Here is a 27,548-nt window from a genome sequence, read left to right as displayed (position 1 = left end):
TAACACCCTCACACTGAGGACAGCTGCTATGCGTTGCCCTTTTAAGAGCCAGCTGTGTGCCCGTCTGTAAGTGTGTGTATGTGTGTCTGGCGGAGTAGCACGCTGGAAACAGGGGGAGTGCTGTGATTGGTCGATACTTCGGCTGCCAGCCCGCCCCTGGCCGGGAGGGGCGCCCTGATTGGAAGAGGCACGGAGGTAAACAGAATAGAATGTCCCCTTCTAGCAGAACCTATGGGAGCCGCATCCCATTGTGACGCGTGGGGTTCTGTTAAATTGTTACCGAGCAGGAGATGCCTGAACCCTGAGTGGAGGGCGCCGGGGAGGGGGCGACACGGGTGTCATCTCCAGCTTTGTCTGGGTGACTGAGGAGGATGAGTGCACTGGGCACAGTCAGGGAGACAAAGCACACAATGCTGCGCTAGCTGCACTCCGGAGCTTGCCACGTGTGGGCTGGAAGTTTGGGAAAGTGTGCTGCAGACACAGGAGGGGCATTGTGTACTAGCAGTGGGGAGGTCCCAGACTAGTGCTGTCTGCTGAACATGAGGGGCTGCACTCAGTGAGCGCAGCAGCCGCACCGCGCACAGCGCCTTCTCCGGAGCCTGCGATGACAGCTGTCGCCTACATGGACCTAGTGGCTGCGCAGTGTCTGGTGTCCATCTCCCACCGCGCGCACCAGGGGCAGCAGGGAGCGGAGCCCGTGTGCCCGGACACCCCGTCCGCACCTGCAGACCTGCGCAGGATGACCGAGCAAGAGCAGAGCCTGCACCTGCGGACAATGGCGGAGCCGGGGCTGACCAAGGAGCTGCACGACGGCCCGGGGGACGCATGGAAGGACTACTGCACCCTGCTCACCATAGCCAAGAGCCTGCTGGAGCTAAACAAGTACCGGCCACTGGCCTCCCCGGTGTACAGTGACGAGGAGCTCAGCTCGGACAGTGACGTGACCACCGAGTCCGGCCGCAGCTCCAGCAGCACGACTCCCAGCCGGACGGACTACAGCCCCGAGCAGCCACACCCACCCGGCTCCCCGCCACGCCCCGCCGGCTCCTCCAGCGAGAAGAGGCACAGGTGTCCGTATAGCGGCTGCGGCAAGGTGTACGGCAAGTCCTCCCACCTGAAAGCCCATTACAGAGTGCACACAGGTCAGTACACCCACCTGTGGGCACTGAGGGAGCTGAGACACGCAGCCATTAGCCGCTCTGTGGTATTACACTGGGCATTGTCTGGCAGAGAAAGGTGCCAAGTTCTCTTTTCCTTTAGTGTGTAAAACATAGCATTGTAGAGGGCAGTCCGTGCTCCTGAGACCTGCCAGCTCTAGTCTAATTAGTTTGAGCACTTTTACCAACACAACCGGTCTGCCAACCGGAGTCTTCTGTTCTCCAAATAATGTGCCAAAGTCCAAATCCACTTATTAGTGGGTGCCCCCTTGGTAGTACTCTTAGTGCCCCCCATTGTGCCAATCTTGACCTAAGACTTGTGACTCACTACATGCTTATGTCTCCTCCCCTCCACACCCACACCGGTAGTCTTCCTAGTGCCCTCCGTTGTGCCAGTCTTGAACCAAGAAGTGTGACTTACTACATGCTTTTGCCCCCTGGTTAGTATTCCCAGTGCCCTCACTTGTGCCAGTCTTGAGTGTAGAGTTGTGACTCACTACATGCTTTTGCCTGCCCCCCCTTCGCCACCGGTAGTCTTTAGTCTTCTAGTGCCCTTTGTCGTGCCAGTCTTGACCCTAGAGTTGTGACTTATTACATGCTTTTGCCCTTTGGGTGGTATTCCTAGTGCCCTTACTTGTACCAGTCTGAACCGTAGAGTTGTGACTCACTACATGCTTTTGCCTGCCCCTCCCCCTTCCCCCTTCCCCACCGGTAGTCTTCCTACTGACCTCCTTCGTGCAAGTCTTGACCCTAGGGTTGTGACTTGCTATATGCATTTGCCCCCTTGGTGGTATTCCTAGTGCCCTCCCTTGTGCCAGTCTTGACCCTAGAGTTGTGACTCACTACATGCTTTTGCCTGCGCCCCCCCCTCTTCCCCACCGGTAGTCTTCCTACTGACCTCCTTCGTGCAAGTCTTGACCCTAGGGTTGTGACTTACTACATGCTTTTGCCCCCTGGGTGGTATTCCTAGTGCCCTCCCTTGTGCCAGACTTGACCCTTTTGACCCTAGAGTTGTGACTTGCTACATGCTTTTGCCCCCTGGGTGGTATTCCTAGTGCCCTCCCTTGTGCCAGTCTTGACCCTAGAGTTGTGACTTACTACATGCTTTTGCCCCCTGGGTGGTATTCCTAGTGCCCTCCCTTGTGCCAGTCTTGACCCAAGAGTTGTGACTCACACCATGCTTTTGGCAACGTGGTTGTTGCGTCGTGAGCTTTATAGAAGGTGGTTCCCGTAGACTCGGGGAAACACCCCTATGGTCACGCCTTGATTTGTAACCCGGCCAACCGGTGGGTGGCTACCAATTCCACGTGGTTTGTAGGATGACGTCACTCGATAAGCAACATTCACCTGGGTACAGTGCCATTCATTGAGCACACTGTAGACTTTTCGAAAAAGGGCATGAAAGTGCCCGTTGGTTACGAATAACTTATCCGAAACAGATCAACTTAGTTCCCCGGGCACAGGAACCCTACAGCCACAGTTCGAAGCTAGATACCATCTAGCTCTACCTGGTAGATTACGGTTTAGTGTGTGCCATGTGCCTCGATTGGGGGGATATTTGCCATTACCCGGGCTCTGTATGTGGCAGGCTGGTGGGCTCGGCATTTGTGGATGTATCTTTTTCTTGTTTGATTATGAGCCAGCAGGGGTAGGAGCGAGCTGTCTAATGGCATTCTTCATTATCTGCTTCCGCACTTCCATACCAACGAGCTGACTTCAGATTACCTCTTCCACTGAGACTGAGAGCTTGTATTTCTGCTGCTCCACCGCCCGCTCGCAGACAGCATCCAGTGTATGGCAGACGCTCCATCTACAGCCGCTGAATCCCAATCACCCCAAATGCTCCACATTTACAGCTTTAATCGAACAAACGAGATACTAGGACCCCCGATGGAGACGTGGGAAAGTCACAGTGTGCTCAGATCTGCATTATGTCTCCGATTCTGCTTACATTCACATTTCCCAACTCAGTGATTCATATTCCAAGTGTAGGCATGCCCCATATGCCATCTGTGGGCTTAAAGGTGTGGTAGACGATGCCATGACTAAGTGCACAATTTGTGGTTTCGCATGAGAAATCTCTAGTTTCATCTGCATACCTATTGGCATGGATGACTTTGCAGCCACCTTGCAAGAAGAACCTGCTAATTATTCCATGGAGACCTGAGTCTCTGGGAGGGAGAGGGTGGCATCACATTTGTCATGTACCCTCTGGACCCGCCAGGGCATTAGCATTTAATAGATTTATAGCATGTGATTTCTCAGGAGGGGAGGAGGGCGGTCAGGAGATCCCTGTAAAAGGCAGTGATCCCAGGGAAACTGGTCAGCATTCTTTTGTTTTCATCGGCATGATTGGTTACAGCCAGGAAAGAGTGAGGCTCGGGTGTGTCTTAGGAAAAGTACAGCAGCCCTGACTTGCACCAGCCCCTCCGCCCATAGAACTTCTGCTGTGGGTGCAAACAAAGACTTTTTACGAATGCTCCATGCACAAGGCAGTAACCGGGGTATATGGGGGCGACAACATCGGAGGCCACCCAGTATAGTCCTCTCTTCTACTGCCAACCTTCTCTTACCCGCTTTTTGATGGCTATGTCTGCAGATTCAGCATTATTACTAATGAATGTATAGGGCTGATCTATGATGTGTGGTTATCAACACAATAGGGTGTTCAAGAACTTCTAGGATCATCTACCTACCGTTAGGGGGTCTACGGACATTAAACCCACAAGGCAGACATAATTCTTCTTTACCCTTGGGCTGTGAACATGGAGCGCCATCTGTTCACATTATAAAGCAGAAGGAATCAGTTGAGGGTCAGGGAGACCTCTTCTTTTATAACGAATAGGAGCAATTGTTAAAGGGAATCTGTCAGCAGGCTTTTTCCACTTCATTAAGATAACTATAATGTAGACAAAGAGGCCCCAATTCCAGAGATGTGTCACTTACTGGGCTACTTGTAGTTTTGATGAAATCAGTTTTATTAGCAGGAGATTATCACTAAAGGACTAGTATACCTGCTGCCAGGTAGTCCAGCCACGCCCCCCACCACTGATTGGCAGCTCACAGCACATAGAAAGCTGTCAGTCACTGCTGTGGGCAGGCTTATATAGACAGCATTCAGAGAACTGGTAGATTTTTAGCAGCTAATAAGGTTTTAATCAAAACTGCAGCAAGCAACCCAGTAAATGACACATTGCTGGAATCTGGGTCTCTGTCGCTACATCATGCTGCTCTCAGAAGGGGGAGTAAAAACCTGGTGACAGATACAATTTAGAAGGAGCTTAATTTTGATCTTGTCATGTTTTTCCCATCATCCTGTGATAATCTAACTCATGGGAATAGTCTGGGACAACCTCTGCCACTTCATATGAAATTACATATGGGTCTTCTGGCATACCGTAGGTAGCTGTTGGCTCCTGACTTCCAATGAACATGCATATTTGCTTTGTCAACCATATGTTCTAATGGGACATAAGGGGGAACATTTCTCCTTATGAAGATTGTCAAGCCTGGCATAAGGAGACCTATAAGCCATGCAGTGCTTCTCTGGAATTTACATATGCAAATAGCCTTTTAGAGAAAAAGAGGACTTGCCCTCTAGTGCCAACTATTGGCTTTAGCAATATCAAGTAAATATCAATCCTTTTGAGCCTTGCTACATGATTTAGGATAGTATGAATATTAAAGGCTCCTTATACTGGCTGAGGACTCTCCATAAGGAACACATTCCCACTCAAACTTCGTGTCAGGGTTGCTTTGCACTGAGGTGGGGAAAACACCCTGAAACGTGTCTGGTGTGGCACCTTATGTTTAGTCATATAGCAAGGCTTGTCAAAGAGTTGATTATGACTTTTAGGTTTGCTACTTCCAGTAGATGGTACTAGAGTTTAAAGGGAACCAATCACCAGGATTTTCGCATATAACCTAAAGTCAGGCTGATTCTCTACATACCTGTAGTGGTCAGCTCGGATGTATAGGTTTTGAAATCCAAGAAAGTAAAGTTTATAAAATCATCAACTTCTTGAGTGACAGCAGCTGAGGATCAGATAGCTGGGGGGTATGCATAGTTATCCCCTCCCCCTGTTAAAATTTGCATAAGTATGATACAATCAATGTAACGTTTCACTTGCATGACCTGTGTTGATGTCATACCCACGTGACTAGAAGGGGCGGGGCCTCAGCCAACAAAGCTGATACCATGAAGCAACATTTTCCTATTGGCTGAGTCCCTGCCCCTTCTGGTCACATGGGTATGACCTCACACAGGTCCTGCTAGGTCGATTCACCTTACGATGGCTTGGCCTTCTCTAAGTAGGCAATTTGCATTCTTGATGGAAAGAGATGAGTAAGCAGCTGCCAATGGCTTCTGGTGATGGTTTATTCTCTGCTTTGGCTTTGTATCCTTAAGGTACCGTCACACATAACGAGATCGCTGATGAGTCACGGTTTCTGTGATCCCGTTAGTGATCTCGTTATGTGTGACACCTACCAGCGATCAGGCCCCTGCTGTGAGATCTTTAGCCATTGCAGAATGGTCCAGGCCATTTTCTTCAAAGGCGATGTGCTGCTGGGCAGGACGCATCGCTGTGTTTGACACTGTGTGACAGGGCCACAGTGACTGCTGAGATCGTTATACAGGCCGCTACTGCGACCTGTATTGTTCCTGCATCGCTGGTAAGATCTGACTGTGTGACATCTCACCAGCGACCTTCCAGCGACTTACCTGCGATCCCTATCAGGTCGCATCGTTTTCGGGATCGCTGGTAAGTCGTTGTGTGTGACTGGGCCTTAAAGCTGGGTTCACACTAAGCGACAGCGACAACGACGTCGCTGTTACGTCACCATTTTCGGTGACGTAACAGCGACCTTGTAAGTCGCTGTTATGATCACCTGCTTAGCTGTCAAACACAGCAGAAGCAGCGATCATAACGTCGCTGTGCTACATGTGCAGAGAGCAGGGAGCCGCGCTTAGCGCTGGCTCCTTGCTCTCCTAGGTACAGTACACATCGGGTTAATTAACCCGATGTGTGCTGCAGCTACATGTCACAGTGCAGAGAGCAGGGAGCCGCGCGCACTGCTTAGCGCTGGCTCCTTGCTCTCCTTGCTACAGTATACATCGGGTTAATTACCCGATGTGTACTGCAGCCACATGTCACAGTGCAGGAGCCGGCACTGGCAGCAAGGGCGGAGGCTGGTAACGAAGGTAAATATCGGGTAACCAGGGAAAGGTCTTCCCTTGGTTACCCGATGTTTACGCTGGTTACAGCTTACCGCAGCTGCCAGTGCCGGCTCCTGCTCGCTTCATTTCGTCGCTCTCTCGCTGTCACACACAGCGATGTGTGTGTCACAGCGGGAGAGTGACGACCAAAAAATGAAGCTGGACATTCAGCAACGACCGGCGACCTCACAGCAGGGGCCAGGTCGTTGCTGGATGTCACACACAGCGACAGCGACGGGACATCGCTGCAACGTCACAGAAAATGGTGACGTAGCAGCGACGTCGTTGTCGTTGTCGCTGTGTGTGACACCAGCTTTAGTCATGTCTCCTTAATAGGTCAATATTGACTTTTAGGATTGCAATTCACAATAGATGACAGTAGTGTTACAGTCCTTTACCTCCCTGAAGAGGATATTTGCACGTGTACATTTCCTGAGGAGCATTGCATGGCTTATAAGTCTCCTCAAGGCAGCTTGGCACTCTCAAAATGAGAAATGTTCCCCCTTAGACCACCTCCGTTAGGAGCAGGTATGTTGTAATCCCCCCAAGAAAGTGAAGACACACACATTAAATAGTCCGTAGGATTGACCAATATTTGTTACATGTGTTTGGCTACCTAAAGACTTGGAATGTGGTACTTTACCTTACTCACTTTGGGCATCATACATGGAGATGTCTGCACCATACAGTATAATACCTGCAGGATGAATAGGGATTAGATCATATAATGTCAGACAAAGGAGTACATATCATAGAGACAGTACAAGATGCTGCCACGTGGCCCCAGATTGGCTTAATTCCTTATTTTATGGTGAAAACCTGGGCAAAGGTCCTATCTTCAGATTCTACAATATCGGGAAACAAAATGTGTAGGGGATTAAAAGGATATTCTTATGTCATTCTGAGGATCAGTGAAGATCCTAGAAATGTGACCCTCACCAGTGATAGTGATGCCATATCCTTGTGATAACATAGGAGTGCCTCTTTGACCCAAGGATCCTGAAAAAGGAAATGTCTTCCAGTCTCTAGTGGTTAGTTGGTACTGATAACCAGGGCTACACATTTAATTTTTTGCTATGTGCCCCCCTTGCACACCTGTGTACCCCCTTGTATTTACATCCTTACAGTGTACACTAAAAGTATGTCATTGTGCTAGGGGAATGGATGACAAACTGTGCTCATGCTAGTTTCCTAGGAAATGAAATCCGACTACGCTGCTGCAACTAAAAGTGAGCGATCCATGATGTGCCCCTTATTTCTCATTAACTTGTCACATCTACATGGTAGAAGACTGCTATGTATGGATAAGCAATGATTTATATATATAACCTACTGCCTGCCGGTGACACCGAGCTCTGTCTGCATGAACATCGCCTTAATTTAAGGATTTTGACAAGCCGACTAAGGTGTCACATTGGCCTTGATCATGTATAACATATATATGCAGCCCCTGCCACGTGTGGTAAGTGAAGGTATGGGGCACTATAGTGGGGTCTAGTGAAGGTCACCATTATATATGCATAACCTGCCCATTAGTGGGCCTGCATAGTTACCTGTTATGCTCTAAAGGGTTAACCCGTTAACCCATATCACTTATCTACCACAGAGTCTTAAACTGGGATCCATATTGTTTAGCAGTAGTAATTGGGTAGGAGAGTCCAAAATACTGATTTGGGGCACCCTTATGGAGTTGGTTATATGAGCTGTCAGCTCTCCGGACATGACTGTTTTAGTAAATGATTGAAATAATGAATGAATAAAGTACCAATCCTGGGTCATCTTTCACTTCTTCACATTTTGTGTTCCTTTCTTATAAGATCTTATGAATAAGTTGACAACGGTTTGATACTTTCCCCTTTTCAAAGGGGCGTGTCTCTATCTAGTATAGTCAGCACTGATTGGATAGTGTGGCACGCCCCCCTCAGCTGGCAACACCCGATTGTCAATTAATGAATACATTTTTAATAAGAATAACAAAGGCATAGCAGTGAAAGATGCACCAGAATTACTATACAATGGGGATTCCAATTGACTAAAGCACACAATAGGACTTCTCCTTAACCCCCCCCATCTCCTCTTGTTTCTGCATATGAATGGTCCGGAACACTTGTAGAGAAAGGATACTTGCACATGTTCTCCCCACCCATGAACATTCCTAAATAGGCTCTTCCCTCTTTTGGAGCCCACTGGTTCACAACCTATGACATTTGACATGTACATGTCAAATAGCGGAAAGCTTCAAAGCACAGAGGGAATTGCAATCTGTAGCTTTCACATATTTCTAGTCGGTTCTGTCTTTTTTTCTCTTTTTTAGGTAATTCTTTTTTACCCCCATAGGTGAACGTCCATTTCCATGCACATGGCCCGACTGCCTTAAAAAGTTCTCCCGGTCAGATGAGTTGACTCGCCATTACCGGACACACACGGGTGAGAAGCAGTTCCGATGTCCCCTGTGCGAGAAGAGGTTCATGAGGAGTGACCACCTGACCAAGCACGCCCGCCGCCATACAGATTTCCATCCAAGCATGATTAAAAGGTCCAAGAGGTCCAACTCAACCTTCATCTGAGTATACAATCGTAGAGTAACCAAGCTGTCAAATGAAAATCTCAGCTGCTGTACATATCATCTTGCATCTTGTCAAAGGAAATGTAGCAGTTTAACATTCATGCTTCTGCAGCAGTGTATGTAAAGGAAACTGCTGCCCGGTTTCTTTTGGCGGCATCCAACTCTAGGTATTATTTTGTAGTGGTGTGATCTGTACCATCACGGTTTTGACTGTACTATCGTTTGTGCTTGCGCTGGCATGCATATGTGTTTTATGAAATAGAAACCACAATGGATTAGCTTTACATTTGTGAACGAAGTACAAGTATGAGGACACTCGCATACGTATATAAGGGAATCCTTTTTTTTTTTTTTCTTCTTGTTGATAACATTTGGAATATATACATTTTAAGAAGCAAGCTGGTATAGAACATGCTTGAACTTGGTTTCTTGTGGGATTATGTCTTACAATGTCTTTTGAAATCTGTGTTTTATTGTTGATGGACTATTGATCTCCCTATAATATGGATGAAGGCAGTCACCTCCGTTGACTGGGGCACTTTTATAGGACTTGTGCCATTTCCTATTCTATGCAGGAAAGAATAAAGGAAGAATCAACATAAAGCAAATTGAGGGCTAGAAGGCATATGTGGTGGATGCTCTACCACCCCGGGTCTCACCCGTTTGCAGGTTGGGGAACACGTGTAGTTAAGGGGAGATGCAATACTCAGTAATCAATTGTATATCCATTATACAAGACGCGCGTCCTGCAGTGGATGTTTTTTCACACCACATACGACGGTCGGCAAACTTTGTCTCTGCGTCCACTTTGCATCTTCTTCTTCGGAGGAGTTGTGTAAGAGACTGAATGAACGTGTATGCCTTTACCCTGCAAGCTTTGACGAATTATCTGAGGGTCATTTCAGTAGAATTGTATATTGCTATGCACATTTTGTTATCAACATAGCAATGACAACCAGTTCCTGCAAAACCAGAATGTTTGACTGGGCTGTTGACAGATGCATTGCTGTCTTCTCAGTGCTTAGGGTTAATGAGCGCTGGGACACTAAGCAGTGTGAACTTGCAAAGGAGTCTATTGCATAGATCAATGCCAGGCAGTTGGTCTGTCACTGCATCCACTACAGTATCGCACTTTCTGATTGTGGGACGACACTCAGCATGCACAGACTGACGGAAAGTGTCACTCTTCTTAAATGCCTCACCATTGTGTCATTTAGGTTCTCGATCTATTATTAAATTCACGTTTACATCATTTCATCTGGTCGCCAGACGCACCAAATGGAATGAAGACTTTTTTGCACCTTATGTTTCCAGTGATAATTTCACATGACGCCTATATTTGCAGACTTGTTCCATACTGGGGAGGCTGACCATTGGTGTGATGGCCTCCTCAGCGGCGAGGGGGGGGTAACTATGCAGAGTTTGGCCACACAGGCAGTTTACAAATTCATGTCTTTGTACATACGAGATTAGGTCCATTCCATGTTCGTAATAGATAGACGCACTCCGATCACTCCACAGGTTCCTATTTAATAGGTAGAAAGGACTGCTGTAAAAGTAGTCAGCTAAATGGCTTATAAAGTGGTACATTTTATGTAACCCACTCACTCAAATTCTAGAGACATCCTGTCAAACCAAGCCGGTAAAATTTTTTTACATTTTTTTTTTTTTTTTTACTGATTCACTTAGCCTTTAAAAACAATTTCATATATGCACGGGGATGAAACATTAGCTGTAATTCTGATCCCAGATATGATCTCATAACCCTTGGGACAATTTTATAGTCATACAAGTGCCAAGGGTCTTGTTTTTATACTGTTTTTTACAATTTTCACGTGGCTCCAGTGCCTACTTCATTGGGTGTCTTTAGAACATTTCATTCATTTGGACTGACCTTCAAAAAACACGTAACGAAGTCTATTGCACAAGTAAGGGGGAAGAAATTGGCAAAAACGAAGACTTCCATGTCAGTTTAGCAGAGTTTCTTCTCTACACTGAAAGGAAATCCCGAATCAAAACTGAAAATGACATGTATTCCTCCTTGTGTAGCATTCGGAGAAAAGGTGACGAGCGAGAGGTACAGCACAGTAGGCACCTTATTATTTTTTATTTAATACTCTTCCTTGATTACAAATTAATATTACACAATGTGCAATCATATGTCTGTCTTTAGGCCATAGAAAGACTGTTGCAAAAACACACTACAGTTTAATTATATTACGAAATAAGGAATGTCAGGAAAAGAAAAAAAATACAAAAAAATACAAAAAAAACATTATACACTTTCTACCTCTGTTTCAGTTTTTGAAACACCTAATTCTTTATTCCGCATAGCAAAATGATTCTTCCAGATAACCAGATTTAAAAAAAAAAATAGCAAAAAAAAAAGTTAAGGAACTTAAAGAAAATAAAACTAGTATGGTTTGGTTTAACGTTTTTCTTATTTACTGCCAGGGGCAGCATGTGGTTTTAGAAGGAGATCTTTGTAAAAGGCTAAATGAGGACAACTACAAGCATTTCTGGTTTTGCACATCGAGCAGAAAGAAAAAAAAATAAAATGAAGAGCTTAACATCAACAAGCACAAATTCTATACCGTGACTTCATGTATTATGTTATTGAAATCCTTGTGGGGTTTTTCCTGTTGACTTTCATCTTCAAAGCCCCCCGAGCTCTGTGTGTAATCATTAAGATAATGATGTCTGTCTGTTAAGTAGTTGACATAAGATGTTTGAGCATTGTATTATATAGCATCCTGACTTGCTTTAAGGTGTATAGGTACAGTACAGATTTCGATTGGGTTTGTATTGGTGATTATGAACGGCTATATAAAATCGAGCTTCGACGCGTTTCAGCTTCTGAGTACATACAACCACATCCCTTCGTTTTGAGTTTAAGATAAGTGAACTTTAGTCAAAGTGACGTTAAGGAGATGATGTTTATTTTGTGATTGACTTACGACGCATGTGTCTTTACCACTTCTGATGAAAACATCGTTTTTATAACCTTTTTATAACACTTTGCTGTGGCTTTAAATCGAGAGGAGCGCGTACAGCTCCATTGTGTCAAATTCAGGAATAATAATACTTGTTTCATGCATGGAATTCCATCATTCTGCTTCTCTTAAAAGATCGGTCTGTACAAAACTGGTGAAGGAGAATTACAAGAACGACATTCCAAGAAAACCAATCCTAGCCCTCAAGAGGCAGAAGGAATCAAACCATACACAATAATCTAACCGGAATTTTAATTACTGTGGAAACTACAGTGCAAAGTCCAGTCATTATCACTGTAAAAGACATGACTTTGGGCAGTAAACCTCCGAATCATTTACATTTGGGAAATAATTGAATTGTTTGCTTTTCTCAACATCACATAAATGATTTTCTTGTTCACCTACTTGTGTCATAGTCAAACCCTAACATGAGTGACCTTCTAGCCTTAGTAGAAATTAGCCAGAGCGACCACAGTCCTTAAAGAGTCATTTCAGTTGTGTGACAAAATGCTGTCTGTCTATACGCAGTTGGACTAATGTCCATCAAGACAAAAATTGGACCATGTATGATCAGCTATTAATCACTTCTCAGAATCAGAGGCACAAGGTGATTTTCCAAAATGTTGGAAAACCTTCTTACATGTGTAAAATAATCCTTTGTTCTTATAGAAGAGGCAAAAATCAAAGAGCTAAAATGCCACTGGTAAAACAATGTCTTTGAAGATGTGTCCCCAATCATAGTTATTAGTTAAGACATCTCAATATAATAGGTCTCTGAAGACTATTTTGTCTAAATTGCAATATGTAGACCGATGCGTTTCTATGGTTACAGATTATAAATAAATCTTGAGTCTAAAGTTTTGTATTACTCCATTCCCCTACCTCCTCTTCTTGCTAACATTCAGATAGGAGAAGAGGACAGGTTAGAAGGGAGTTTCACAAAGCTGCAGGATCAGACTACACAAAGGGTTTGTTTGTAGTCTGTAACCATGGAAACACGTTTTCATAGGAACTGAAGATATAAAATTAGAGATTGTAAAACTTTTTTTAAATGCTTAAAATTGATAAGTGCAGTTTCCTGGCATTTCCATGTATGCTGTACACTACACTTTAGCAAGGATGTTTGGGATGACCTCGTAGATAGAAAACAAGTTATTGCTTAAAAGGGTTTCCTGTTTTAGAATAAAAAAAAACAATTCAAACTCCCCCTTTCTAGATGCTCATCTATTAGCCATAGCTCCCTCTGGAAGACCGAGCATATTTATACATGATGTAATCTTTCACTTCACCTATAGGGGTGCTGCAGGAGAATTGAACACTTTGTTAGGTTCTCCATAAGATAACGGATGATCCCTAGCACTTAAATAAGTGAAATGCTTTTATATATATTTTATTTTTTTACAATGTTCAACTAGGACAAAGTAGGAATCCCTTTTAAGCAATGGTCACACACACTTTAGTCACAGTGGTCAGATTTCATAAACTTCTCACAATATAGTACCCGTCTGTGCATGAGCAGTGCAATGACTGACAATTCTTCCATGTAGTCCTAGCCATATGCAAAGCACTTCTTACAGTTTTGACAATTTCTTTATTTTTTTCTTCAGGTATACACAAACATGTAGGCTGTGTATTCTAATAGCCTTTTAGCAAAATGTCCATTTTACCGTTTTCTAGAAAAGCATTTCCTTTCATCCTTGTTCATGGCAAAGTAGATTTAGGGGTGCTTCACACGCAGCGAGCTCACTGCCGAGATCGCTGCTGAGTCACGCTTTTTGTGACGCAGCAGTGACCTCATTAGCGATCTCGCTGTGTGTGACAATGAGCAGCGATCTGGCCCCTGCTGCGAGATCGCTGCTCGTTACACACAGCCCTGGTTCGTTTTCTTCAAAGGCGCTCTCCCACTGTGACACACAGATCGCTGTGTGTGACAGCGAGAGAGCGACAAATGAAGCGAGCAGGGAGCAGGAGCCGGCGTCTGACAGCTGAGGTAAGCTTGTAACCAAGATAAACATCGGGTAACCAAGGTGGTTACCCGATGTTTACCTTAGTTACCAGCCTCTGCAGCTCTCACGCTGCCTGTGCGGCCGGCTCCGGCTCTCTGCACATGTAGCTGCTGTACACATCGGGTTAATTAACCCGATGTGTACAGCAGCTAGGAGAGCAAGGAGCCAGCGCTAAGCAGTGTGCGCGGCTCCCTGCTCTCTGCACATGTAGCTGCATTACACATCGGGTTAATTAACCCGATGTGTACTGTAGCTAGGAGAGCAAGGAGCCAGCGCTCAGTGTGCGCGGCTCCCTGCTCCCTGCACACACAGCTAAGCGGTGTGCGCTCGTAACTAATGTAAACATCGGGTAACCATACCCGATGTTTACCTTAGTTACCAGTCTCCGCAGCTTCCAGACGGCGGCTCCGTGCAAGCGCAGCGTCGCTTGCACGTCGCTGCTGGCTGGGGGCTGGTCGCTGGTGAGATCTGCCTGTTTGACAGCTCACCAGCGACCATGTAGCGATGCAGCAGCGATCCTGACCAGGTCAGATCGCTGGTCGGATCGCTGCTGCATCGCTAAGTGTGAAGGTACCCTTATAGGTGTTTTTCAATGCAAATAATGTGCAATACACATTATCATCCCACTTCTACAGGTTACTGTTTATTCTAGTCTGTTTCTTTTAGTATTTACAATAAATTAGGAAAGACAAAGTGTTGTAATCAGCTGACATATGTCTTTTGTGGCCCACAAAGTAAAACTATTGTATACTAAATAGCATCTAATACCGGTTGGCCGATGCAGCAATTGGGTTACAGTATAGGATATTTGTAGTGAATCTAAAAAAAACAATAGGACAATGTAATACTTTAAGGGTTTTTCTGGGTCTATGGTATAAAAGTTTTGTACTTTCTGACATACTTTGTGCAATTTGTCTGTGCGTTTAATAAGTGTCAGTGGATGAAAACATGTCTTGAGCTGATCCGATTGGCACAGGTACAAAGCTTTTGCAATGAGTTAAGTCCCCAATACATATTTGAGCAAAGGTGGATAAACCCTTTGACTGTCTAATGTGTCTGGGTGGCCTACTGACTCTTCCCTGACAGATGATGAATTTCAATTCCCAATCTTGTTATTCTCAGAGAAGATAAGCCACCCTATCGGTGACTGGCAGCCGCATATTCCCCGCTTCCTATTGAGAACACTACTTGCTCATCAGAACCAATATATAGGGTGAACAGGATGAATAGCTCTCTGCTCTCCTTCATGCCTTCACAACATAAAACATATATTTACATCATATGTCGTGACCCTTGCTTTGATGCTGGCTCGCATGCTGAGCCTGCAACTTTCCCTGCACATAATTGCCACTGGTGGATCGGAGATCCATCCGCAGCTGTTAACCAGTTAAATCCCGCTATCAATCTCTGACATCCCGCTCCCATCGTTGCTCCTGTGACGACATTGCGGGGTGCCGATGGGTTGTCATGACAACTGGGGGTCACCTGATTACCCCTGTGTCTGTCATTATGATCTTCCTGTGAATAGTGGCTGTTAGTCGGCACTCCTAGGAAACAGTGATTTCAGTCGTACAGCGCGGTGCTGATGCCCTGTTCTGTACAAGCAATCTGACGATCGCAGCTTCAAGTCCCCTTAGGAGACTAGTAAATAGAACATAACGTGAGAAAAAAAAACCAAAACCGCTCACATAGCCCTAGATCCCAAAAAAATGAAAACGTTACGGGTCTTGTAAAATGGTGACAAAAGCCACATTTTTTTTATTTTGACAAATGTCTGAATTTTTTTCACCATTTAAATAGAAAGAAAAAAACTATACATGTTTGGTATCCACTTACTCATACTGATCTGGGGAATCACACTTTCAAGTCAGTAAACCCCGTATAGTGAACATGGTAAATAAACCAAAAAAAAATTTTGGAATTGCACTTTTTTGCAATTTTACCAGACTTGGAATTTTTTTTCCCATTTTCCAGTACACTATATAGTAAAATGAATGGTGTATTTCAAAAGTACAACTCGTCCCGCAAAAAACAAGCCCTCATATGGTTATATTGATGGAAAAATAAAGATATGGCTCTTGGAGGGGGAGGAAAAAACATAAGGGCAAAAATAAAAAATTGCCATGGTGTGAAGGTTTTCAACCAGCAACGCACCTGAGTCAGTAAGGGTGACGTTTTTGCAATGTTTTGGGGTTTTTTGTACCAAAAAGAGTTTTTGTCATTTTGTGCATTATTTGAAACAATTGTACTAGTGATTTTGAGCCGGTCATTTGAATAGGAGAAAGGCACAGCAAAAACACTGAAAGAATTGATATGCCACATCTTGGCAAAATCATAGGAAGGCTCAAAATATCGGTGGCATAAAAAACCCAGTATATGTGTAAGAATTCAGAACTGTCATTGATTATGCCATTGACGCACTGTATTAGTTGCATACTTTACACACAATCTATTAAAAAAACAGCAACAACTCCACGTGTGAACATACCCTAAGATGTGATCAGGACACGTTTTCAGCTACTTGATGTAAATAATGTTTGCAGTCTCTAATGATTTTTATTAATTTTGAGATATTGAAGCACAAAGTATTTTAGAATTTTGCTTAACTCTTTCAATAGGTGATTAAGAAAGCTGCATTTATATAAAACTCAAAAGGTAAGTAAAGACTGATTTTTAGGTTGTTAAAAAGGCAAATAGTCTGGTGTAGGATATTGCCATTTCCTAATTACCACTATAGGCTCTTGACAAATTCTGACCTTTTAAAGCTGCCAGCAATGTTAGAAAATCGCCTTTTCCCTCCTCATGAGCAGAATACAAGCTGCTGTTTGCATACATGAAGATCCATGCTCTCCGTACAATGCAGGAATTTATTAGGGAATCATTTCTTGTGTGCTATACATTAATGTCTTAAAAGAATATCGAATACAATTCTGAAACCTCCAACATCAATGGCCCAAAAGGCTTTATAATTATAACTATGACAATAGAAAGAAGATGACTACATTCTATGGCTGTGACTGTAGCGTTTAGAGTACATTCCCAAATTGGAAAACATAGTGTTCGGCAATAACGTTAATGGAAGATGAATTTCACATTTTGTCTATTCATTGTTTTCAGATTGCGTAAAAAAAAATCCTCAATACAAACTAAACTGTAGGCAATAGAAGATCCCTTATGTGTTGTTGAGATTGAAAAGCTTGATCCATTTTCTGGTTGTTACACAACAGATCCAAGGACAATGATAAGTGAAGAATGCAAGCGTTACATTATGGAAACCTCGAAAATTGATCAAATCACTTTGCATTAAGTCTTCCAGAATGGATGCTGCCCAAGCATCGGTTCTGAAAGGGTGGTAAGATATTACAGTATCAAGTTTCAATGCAGATCAATAACTTGCAATTTTCTAGCATAGTCATTTCTGCAGCTGTTTAATTTTTACAATTTTTTTTTGTATAGTTTCATAAGTTATTTCTGCTTTCTTTTGGTTTTGGAGAGCAAATGGAATTGTTTAATCCATGGGTTGTAGTACCCAATTTTGTACAAGTGTATATAAACTGTTCCAATAAAAAATGTCATACAAACACTTACGGATCTGTGTATAAATTACATATATTAGGCAAAATGTTACATTGGGACTTCTTAGAGCATGTTGCTCTCTGGAATTATTGGTTGTCAGTCATTATTTGGGATGGAGCAATATGTCCATTATTTCAGAATGTGAATATTTCTGCATACATTTGCAAAACACGTAATTAAATAGGTTGTCCACTACTTTAACACTGATGACCTATCCTTAGGATAGGTCATCAATGTCTGATCAGCTGGTGTCTAGCACCCCCGCAGATCAGCTGCTCTCGGCAGCAGGAGACTGGAAATGCCTGATCGGCCGGGGTCCAACACCCCCCACTCCTGGAAATCAGCTGATTTCGGTGCTGGCAGCAGTAGCAAATACTCAGTTCCGGAACTGCTTGTCTTCTAATAGCGGCGGGGCTGGGTACTGCATATTCGCCTCCTATTGATTTGAGTGGTAGCTGAATGTGCAGTATCCTATCAGAAGACAGGGCAGCTCCAGAACTGAGCATTTACAGCCGCCTGCTACTGCCGCCGCCACCGAAATCAAGCTGATTGCCGGGAGAGGGGGGTGTCAGACCCTGGCGAATCAGACATTGATGGCCTCTCCTAAGGATAGGCCGGAAGTGTTAAAATAGTGACCAACCTATTTAACCAGCATATTATCTCTGGCCCAACAACTAAAGCGAGCTTTACACGTTGCGACATCGGCAACGATATATCGTTGGGGTCACGTCGTTAGTGACGCACATCCGGCGCCGTTACCGACATCGCAGCGTGTAACGCAAATGAGCGACGATCAACGAGCACAAAAACGTCAAAAATCGTTGCTCGTTGTCACGTCGCTCATTTCCATAATATCGCTGCAGCGACGGGTACGATGTTGTTTATCGTTCCTGTGGCAGCACACATCGCTGTGTGTGACACCGCAGGAGCGACAGACATCTCCTTACCTGCCTCCACCGGGAAAGGAGGAATGGAGGTGGGCGGCATGTTTCGGTCGCTCATCTCCGCCCCTCCTTTTCTATTGGGCGACGGTTCAGTGACGCTGCTGTGATGTCGCTGTGATGCTGAACGAACCACCCCCTTAGGAAGGAGGCGGATCGCCGGTCACAGCGACGTCGCAGGGCAGGTAAGTGCGTGTGACGCTGCCGTAGCGATAATGTTCGCTACAGCAGTGATCAACACATATCGGCCGTACGACGGGGGCGGGTGCTATTGCGCTCGGCATCGCTAGCATCGGCTAGCGCTGTCGCAGCGTGTAAAACCTGCTTAAGGGGACATTTCCCTGCACAATGGTCTGTTAAGCTGTGGCTTTTCAGTTGTCGCTAAACTACAACTCTCAAGATGCCTTGATAGTCATTGCAAGTATGGCAATGCACTGAGTCATTGTTTCACAACAGCCATAGAGCCACAGCTAGGAGACCAGTGCAATAGATGACCACTAGTGAGTGAGTGTGCTCGCCACTGCTTGTTACTCGATCGCGTATCGGAGTGCTCCAACGCAAATTGAGTATAATGGAAGTTAATGGGAAACTAGCATTTCCAAACTCAGATGCTTGATCAAGTAATGAGCAGTGGTGAGCACGCTCCCTCATCACTAATGACCACCAATATGACTTAAAACTGACCTGAAATATAAGTGAATAGCATCCACCGACGCGTGAAAATTCAACAGCTGTCTACTATAGCTGACACCATGCTGCATCAGTCACTATCAGTGTTGACACCAACCATGGCTGTTTAACCCCTTATTTGCAGCTGTGAATAGTGACTCTGGCATCTAGATGGTTAACAGAGTGTGGGTGCTCTCTCTTTAACCCCCAACGGCATCCTGAGCTCATGGTTGCCATGGCAATTCATGACCAAATAACAGCTTTGGAGTCTGCCAGCAATAGTGACCTGTTCAGATGTTTTCAACATTTAGGTGGTAAAAATAAAATGTTTCTTTCCTGTCATGCATTAATTCCTGAAAAGCAGCACAAAAGGTTAATAAACTACTTGACAACAGTTTTGAAAATATTGATGGGCGCGGTTTTTAAAATGGTATAATTTTGAGGCGTTTTACAATATATGGGACCCCCAAGTCACTTCAGAACTCAAAAGATTCCTAAAAAAAAGTTTTCTTTTTTCCTTGAAAAAAATGAAAATTTACCGATACAATTTTCAAGCTTCTAACAGCCTAACAAAATAAAAGAGGATTTTATAGATGGTGCTGATGTAAAGCAGACATGAGGTACAGTAAATGTTATTTATTAACTATTTTGTGTGATGTGATTATTTGCATTAAAAGGGATAATCAAATCAGAGTTCGAAAATAGCAAATTTTTAGACATTTTTGGAATATTTTTGTTAGGTTTTGCATTTATTTATAAAAATATCGACCTAAATTTACCTTTATTATAAAATATAATGTGTCATGAAAAAACATTCTCAAAATCACTGGACTGTGTTGAAACATTGTAGAGTTATTGCCACATAAAATGACACATCAGATTTAAAAATTTGGCCTGATCACTAAGGGGTTAACCAAGATAAAAATGAAAAAACACAGGAGTCTGAAAGGAGATTACAATAATGGTATGACTTCTAAGTCTTAATTGACCAGGGTTCCATTCTAAGCTTGGGATAATGCACCATGGTCACTTTTAACACCCTTGAATACTAATTAAAGGGGTTTTTCTCACAAAGTACATTTTAATCAATAGATCTTGGAATAATAATAAATTCCACAATTGGAAAAAATATTCCTGTGCTGTGATAATCTTAGAAATGTGGGTAGGGGAGGAAGAATAAGTAATTACAGATGACATTGCAGCGGTTTACAGCTGCTGCTTTCTGTGAGGTAAAACATTACCCTTCCTGTTTTATAACATGATCGAGTGGCTCTGCCGCTTCTCCATTCTTGTGAGCTCACCATAACTTGAGTCAATAACATAGGATTCATATGCTGCTGAGTTTATATATTACTGACTTGATGTATGATAAGCTCAGGTCATTGGAGACATGGTAGACTGTCCTTACTCAATGTTAGAAAAGTTCTTTAGAAGATGACCAATAGTGATGAGCGAGCACTAAAATGCTCTGGTGCTTGGTACTCAAATCAAGCAGGTTGGATGCTCGGACGGGCTGGACTCAGGCACCGAGTATAAAGGAAGTCAATGGAACTCAAGTGTTTTTCTGGAAAACTGTGACTGGAGGCAGGGGAATTGCTGAAATGGAGGTAAAAAACGCTAAAATGAAATGAGGAAGATGTCTGGACTCATCTCTGACTCCCAGGTCACTCCTGGAAACTAAATAGATAAATAATTTTAAAAAACAGTATGCAGTTTCCCCTATTTTTCATAACCAAGGTAAAGTAGAGAGCTGCAGCTTGTATGAGGCTGGGAAGCCCCTCGGTTATTTAGCCCTTCCCAACCTAAGAATATCAGCAAGCAGCCACCCCAAGATAGGTATATCACAATGCGCCAATTCTGATCCTTTGCCCAGCTCTTCCCGATTTCCCTGGTGTGGTGGTAATCGGAGTAATATTTTTGGAGGTTGATGTCAACTGTGTAATGTCAGTTGGCATCAAGCCATTTGTTAGTAATGGAGAGGTGTCTATCAAACACCAAACTTACTAACTCAGTAATGGACAAAAAAAAAAACCCACAGGAAAAAAATAGTTTGATTAAAGACTCCCCCCACACTATCTGTAGTTCACCAATTTATTATCAAAAATGTTCCTAGAGATCATAATGGACGGGTGTCTATCAGACACCCTTCTTACTAACCCTGTATTCCCATCCAAAAAAAAAACAAAACAAACACAGGAAAAAATTGTTTATTTCAATAAAGATTCCCCCACACTATCCCTCGTGCATGAATTTATCAAAATGTTCCCATGAAGTTCCGTCATAGTCCACATTCCAGCTTGGGCAACTGTGAATAGCAGTAAAGTACAGCTATTCACATTCGCCAGGTAGTGACTACAACACTCATCAGAGCCACCGGCTCAATGCGAGACCCAGCGATGCTGATTAACATTGTCATCACTACCTGGTGCCTATGAATAGCTGTATTTCACAGCCGCTAGAGCTGCATTTTGGGGAATTGGACTACTCCGGCACTTTGTGGAAATATTTTTTTATAATAAATTGGTGAATGAGGGACAGTGTGGGGGAGTCTTTATTCAAACAAACACATTTTTCCTGTGTGTGTTTTTTTGGGATTACCAGGTTAGTAATGGATGTGTCTCATAGACACCTCTCCATTACTAAACAGCTGACATCAACCGAAAATAATAGTACCCTGATTGCCACTGCACCAGGGTAATCAGAAAGAGCCTGGAAAAGTGCCAGAATTGGTGCAACTAATGTGATGCATCACTTCTGGGACAGCTGCGGGCTGTTTTTGTAAGGTTGAGAAGGGGCCAATATCTATGGACCTTCCCAGCCTAATAATAGCAGCCCCCAGCTGTCTGCTTTATCTTGGCTTTTATCAAAAGTAGGGATCGATTACACGTCTTTTTTTATATTTAATTATTTAGTTAAAAACGCCCTTTAGTTCCTCATGAAAGGCACTAAAAGGTGCAAATGTACAATATGCAATGTACTGCAATAGCAATTAAACATTGCCTATATGCCTGCTCTAATCCCAGCTCTGAACTGCTTCCAGAGGACCGTGGGCAGAGTATCCTCTCATATAAGAACTGATAATGTGATGCAGCTGGCCAATCGCAGTAATGCCAGTAGCCAACATGGCAACAGCATTACCGTGTATGGAATGCAATCCCCGCATGTTAATTCGCTGTCTAAAAGTTGCAAAACATGCGGGGCAAGGACTCGCATAACTAGCATACCAAGCACCCTGATGCTTGATCAAGTATTGAGTGTACCCGAGCACTCCAATGCTTGATCGAGGATCGAGCAGTGGTGAGCACGTTCGCTCATCACCAATGACCAGCCTTCATTAACTGTGAACCACAGACTGCAAAGTCAAGCTGCTATGGATCCAATGATGCCCCAGTTTAGAAGACCTGAGGACCTCGTCTTTTGTGCCTTAAAGGGAATCTGTAAGCTGAGGACAGCATGCTGCGAGGGTTAAAAAAGTAAAGACATCTGTGTTTCTGTTACCTGTGTGGAGCTGTTGTTTACTCAAACTAAAGGGTTTATCGCTCTGTAAATAACATTGGTGTGACTCTTTTGCACATGCAAAACAGACTGGCATGCCCCTTCCTGTGATTGACACCTCAAAGTCAATGCACAGTCTCTATCGGGAGACTGGTGTGGGCAACTCCCAGCTCTGCTATGCTCAATTGTGAGATAAAGCCAGAATGGCTGCCCACTCTGATCTGAGATAAATGTAGTAAGTTTGAGAATCTCTTTGCCTACATCATGCTGCTCTCAGATGAAATCGCAAAAACCTGGTGACAGATTCCCTTTAAGCACACACATTGGCAAGATTGAAAATTATCCCATCAATTTGGATTTAAAACAATATTGGACATAATTTGACTCTAGATGGTGTCACTCAATCTGCAGATATATGTGGTGTAACGTGACCATCATGCCTTATTGATTAGCTGCAAAGCATTATTGTGACCTGCTATCACTATTACTTCAAGGCAAAAGGCTTTTATTCGAGTCATCACCTGCATGGTTATAGATACATAGAACGATGAATGAACCTAAGAAAACTTGTTGGCTCTCCTGGCAGGTTTGTTAATAAATCCAATTTATTCTTCTTGAAATAACAATTCTGAAACATTTTTCTTAGAAACCTGCGTCTTGTTCCTTTGTTATTCCTACTAGAAATCTATGAATAAATTGATAACTGGTGGGGGAGGGGGGTCATTACATAATGTGATCTGTCCAATTAGTGCTGATTGTGCCAGATGTGCAGGGTATACACCCCTTTGACAAGGGGAATGGGAATACCGAGTTCTAAACTTTATTCATACAATTGTAAGAGGAATAAGGGAGGAACAGCACAATGCAAAGTTATGAGAAAAGATAATTATATTATGTGGAATTAAGTATTTACTAAAATAGTCATGTTCAGTGTTTTGACAGGTTTCTTTACAATCAGTTTAAATAAGAGCATGTGTTTCAAAGTTTTCCATTATCTAGTCAGCAGTGAGTCTTAAAAATAAATATGTAAAGAAAACAGTAAAAATATAGAATGCACAAACTTTATACACAATTGTAAAATATATTAGTGGTAAATGAAAGATTATATGAAAAAAATAAAATACTATGAGACAATAAGTATAGAAATTATTACCTAAAAATGACAGAATAATAATAATAAAAGTTGATTAAGATGAAAGTTCCCTGGCTTGTGCTGGATTTTGGTTTGTTGGCCAACAGCTTTCTTCCCCATATACATGAATGCATGGCTCGGCCTTCGCACGGTGAGAGCGGCGCAAGCCCGACTGAAGAATGAAGGGATCAAGGAACCAGTGAGAGTTTTACATCACAGAACTCCAAGACCACGTGCACATGTTGAGTATTTGGTGAATTTTTTACCTCAGAATTTGGAAGCCAAAACCAGGAGTGGAACAGACAGGAAAAGTATAATAGAAACACGAGCACCACTTCTGTATTTATACCCACTCCTGGTTTTGGCTCACAAATACTGAGGTAAAAAACTCACCAAATACTCAACATGTGCACGTGGTCTTAAGGCTACTTTACACACTGCGATATCGGTCCCGATATCGCTAGTGTGGGTACCCGTCCCCATCTGTTGCGCGACACGGGCAAATCGCTGCCCGTGCCGCACAACATCGCCCAGACCCGTCACACATACTTACCTGCCCGGTGAAATCCCTGTGACCGGCGATCCGCCTCCTTTCTAAGGGGGCAGTCCGTGCGGCGTCACAGCGACATCACTGAGCGGCCGCCCAATAGCAGCGGAGGGGCGGAGATGAGCGGGACGTAACATCCCGCCCACCTCCTTCCTTCCTCTAGCGGCCGGGAGGCAGGTAAGGAGAGCTTCCTCATTCCTGCGGCGTCACACATAGCGATGTGTGCTGCCGCAGGAGCGACAAACTACATCGTTATTGCTGCAGTAACGATAATTGAGAATGGACCCCCATGTCACCGATGAGCGATTTTGCACATTTTTGCAACGATGCAAAATCGCTCATCGGTGTCACACGCAGCAACATCGCTAATGCGGCCGGATGTGCATCACAAATTCTGTGACCCCAACGACTCCGCATTAGCGATGTCGCAGCGTGTAAAGCCCCCTTTATAGGGCCTACTTTTTCCTGACACAGCACCACTTGGTCTATTTTTTATGTATGGTTTTTCATCTTGGCCTCCTTTTCTGAGCTGCAACACCTGACAGCACATGGACTACAGAATCTGGATGCGAGAAAAGCTGACCAACTGCTCTGCCTCATTCACTAACATTGGTCAGAGTGCAATCAAGATTTTCTCGCATTGCACTTGTCCGATTCATACGCTCGTGTGAGCGTACCCTTATGGAGAGTGACAAACCAGGTCTGGCATGCCAGTATGAGGAGGCTTAAACACCTTGCATGCTTTGCCAAATCAGATCTCATACTTTGTACTAATGGGAGAATTACCACAAAACACGCTATCTTCAAATTGAGATTCTGGTTTGGCTTATATATCCTAAGTCATATGGCAAGGCTTGTTTAACCCTACTGTTCTGTTTGGGTCTACTATACACTTACAATGTTCCAATAATTTTTGACGACCTATTAAAGTCTTGATTTTTAGCTAATTTAAGTGTTTTATTTGAATACCTGTTGCATTATTATACTGTATGTGAACATGGTTGTTCATAAGCAAATGAAAAATAAAATAAACTTAATTTTCTTTTTTTGTATAAAAAAATATTACATGGCCTTATTGCAATATTCATGCATATTGCATATTTGCACATAAAAAATATTATTTATAGAACTGTAAACTATAAATAACATCAAACTGTATGTAAATATATTTAAAAAAACAAACAAACTGGGCATTATTTCAACAAGCAGGCAGTGACCATTGTCTTACATCATGACACAGTAATCAGCCAATGGCTGAGCAAAATAAAAAAAAATCCTGCTTTACTCTATACAATCTAATCAAAAGAATTGAATAGTTTGAGAATAAAAGAATAGTTTATCTGCTACATACCTGTAAAGATGAGTTTTCATAGCTCTGACGTCTATACATGTGCTCTCTGTGTGTTCTCTCCAGCTGTACTGAAAGTGAAGTAACTGTATAGACTAGTGCCCCCACAGTCCCCACCCTGGATGTGCCCCTTCCATCCTTCCTACAGTCCCCACCCTCCATCCCCACAGTCCCAGTCGCTAATGTACACTTGCTTTGGCAAAACTAATTTGTATTTGGTCCTGCCAATAAAACTTATTTGATTTGATTTGACTAGTATGGTAATTGGCTACTGATAAGATCAGAGAAAACACCACTCTTTAGCATAAGATAGCCAACAGTAAAACAAACAGAATTTATTAGTGCTCTTTTCAGGTCAGCATCACACAGCAATAGAACCAGCTAACACAAGGAAAATAAGAAAATCTTTTCATTTACAATGTGAAATGTTGACAACTGAATGAAACTATTTCTATATGAACAGCAGGGTAAATAAGATACAGCAAACATTTTTGCACATAACTACGCAAAGCGAATCCATCAGCAGTATTGCAATTTGAAAATGTATGTATGTGTAAATTTGCACGGACCAAAAGGACAGAGATAAATTGATAAATAGTAGTAGATGCAATATATTGTCCAAAATGAGATTATAACTTTATTTTACTCAAAAAATGGCTGGAGATTAGTATAAAAGGCTATCGGTCATTTTTGACCGAACAGTACAAGCATAAAAAAAAACGTGCATTAGGCCCGTTTCACACGTCAGTGAAAAACACTGACGTTTTTCACTGGCATGTAAAACACGCACATGTCCCTCCGTGTGCCGTGAATCACGGCACACGTGGGTTGTCTAAGTGCAATCCGGGCTCCGTTCTCCGTGGCCCATGATTGCACTTAGAGATTAACTCACAGGTGCGCGCTCCCGCTCTCCGTGGTGCTGATCGCTCCCGCGGTGCAGCATCCGGCCGGCGCTGACCCCCGCAACAGCTGCTTCCGGGTCGGCTGTGTCATGCATAATGAATATGCGCGACAGTAATGAGCCGGCTCAGAAGCAGCCGGCAGAACGGGCTGCAGAGAGCGTCGCTGGAGCCGGGTGAGTAAAAATGATTTTTATTTTAAAAGCACGTTTTTTTCTGGCACGTGTCTCACGGATCACACCACTGCGTGGTCCGTGGGACATCAGTGATGCCAGAAAAAAAATGGACATGTCTCCGTGCGCCAATCACGCACACGCGGGTACGCCGCACGGAGACACGTGCAGTGAAAAATCACTGATGTCTGAGCAGACCCATTCATTATAATGGGTCTGCGTATGTCAGTGATTCTGGTACGTTTAAAAAAAGCACAAATGTACCAGAATCACTGACGTGTCAAAGGGGCCTTAAGGAGTAAACAAAAAAAAACTATCCATAGAAAGAATCCCTCAAATGAGGAAAAGTCAATTAACCACAAGTTTCAGAACCACATAATGAATATGTAATAAAATAGGGTTAAAGGGTTGATATTTACTTTTAGGATTGTCTTGACAGTATAAACAGTTAACAGTAGGGACTTTATATATCATGACAATACCAAGGATTCACATCGTCTTATCACTGGCAAGGTAAACAAGGAAAAATGACATGCCCACTGACAGCGTTCGAACATTTGCTGGAAAAAGTGTTAATGAAAAGATACATACTGTAAGATGATGAATTTTCCTTTAAATTATTATATTGACTTTCAACTACAGGAAAACCCCTTATTAAAGTCCCCGGAGTGTTGCATAAATTAAAAACCCTATAGTTACTCCCTGGACTGTCTGCTCCTCCGCACTCAGCTCTGTGTCCCTCACTAGTCTCAGGACATAATAATAATAATCTTTATTTCTATAGCGCCAACATATTCCGTAGCGCTTTACAATTCAGGAGGATCATAT

At 43.4% G+C, this 27,548-nt stretch overlaps 1 protein-coding gene across 1 annotated transcript; it reads left to right on the top strand.

Moving 5' to 3' along the window:
• The first annotated feature begins 204 nt into the window (after positions 1 to 204).
• KLF9 (KLF transcription factor 9) lies at positions 205 to 17,523 on the top strand. The gene is made up of 2 exons (XM_075317907.1): positions 205 to 1,142; positions 8,713 to 17,523. The coding sequence occupies exons 1-2, from the start codon at positions 605 to 607 to the stop codon at positions 8,940 to 8,942; spliced, it is 768 nt and encodes a 255-aa protein (XP_075174022.1). The 5' UTR covers positions 205 to 604; the 3' UTR covers positions 8,943 to 17,523.
• The last annotated feature ends 10,025 nt before the right edge of the window (positions 17,524 to 27,548 follow it).

Source organism: Anomaloglossus baeobatrachus, chromosome 1 (genome assembly GCF_048569485.1).
Source record: "Anomaloglossus baeobatrachus isolate aAnoBae1 chromosome 1, aAnoBae1.hap1, whole genome shotgun sequence".
Classification (NCBI taxonomy): Eukaryota; Metazoa; Chordata; class Amphibia; order Anura; family Aromobatidae; genus Anomaloglossus; species Anomaloglossus baeobatrachus.
Note: the sequence above shows the minus strand (reverse complement) of the source record. Positions and strands in the feature narration are given on the sequence as shown.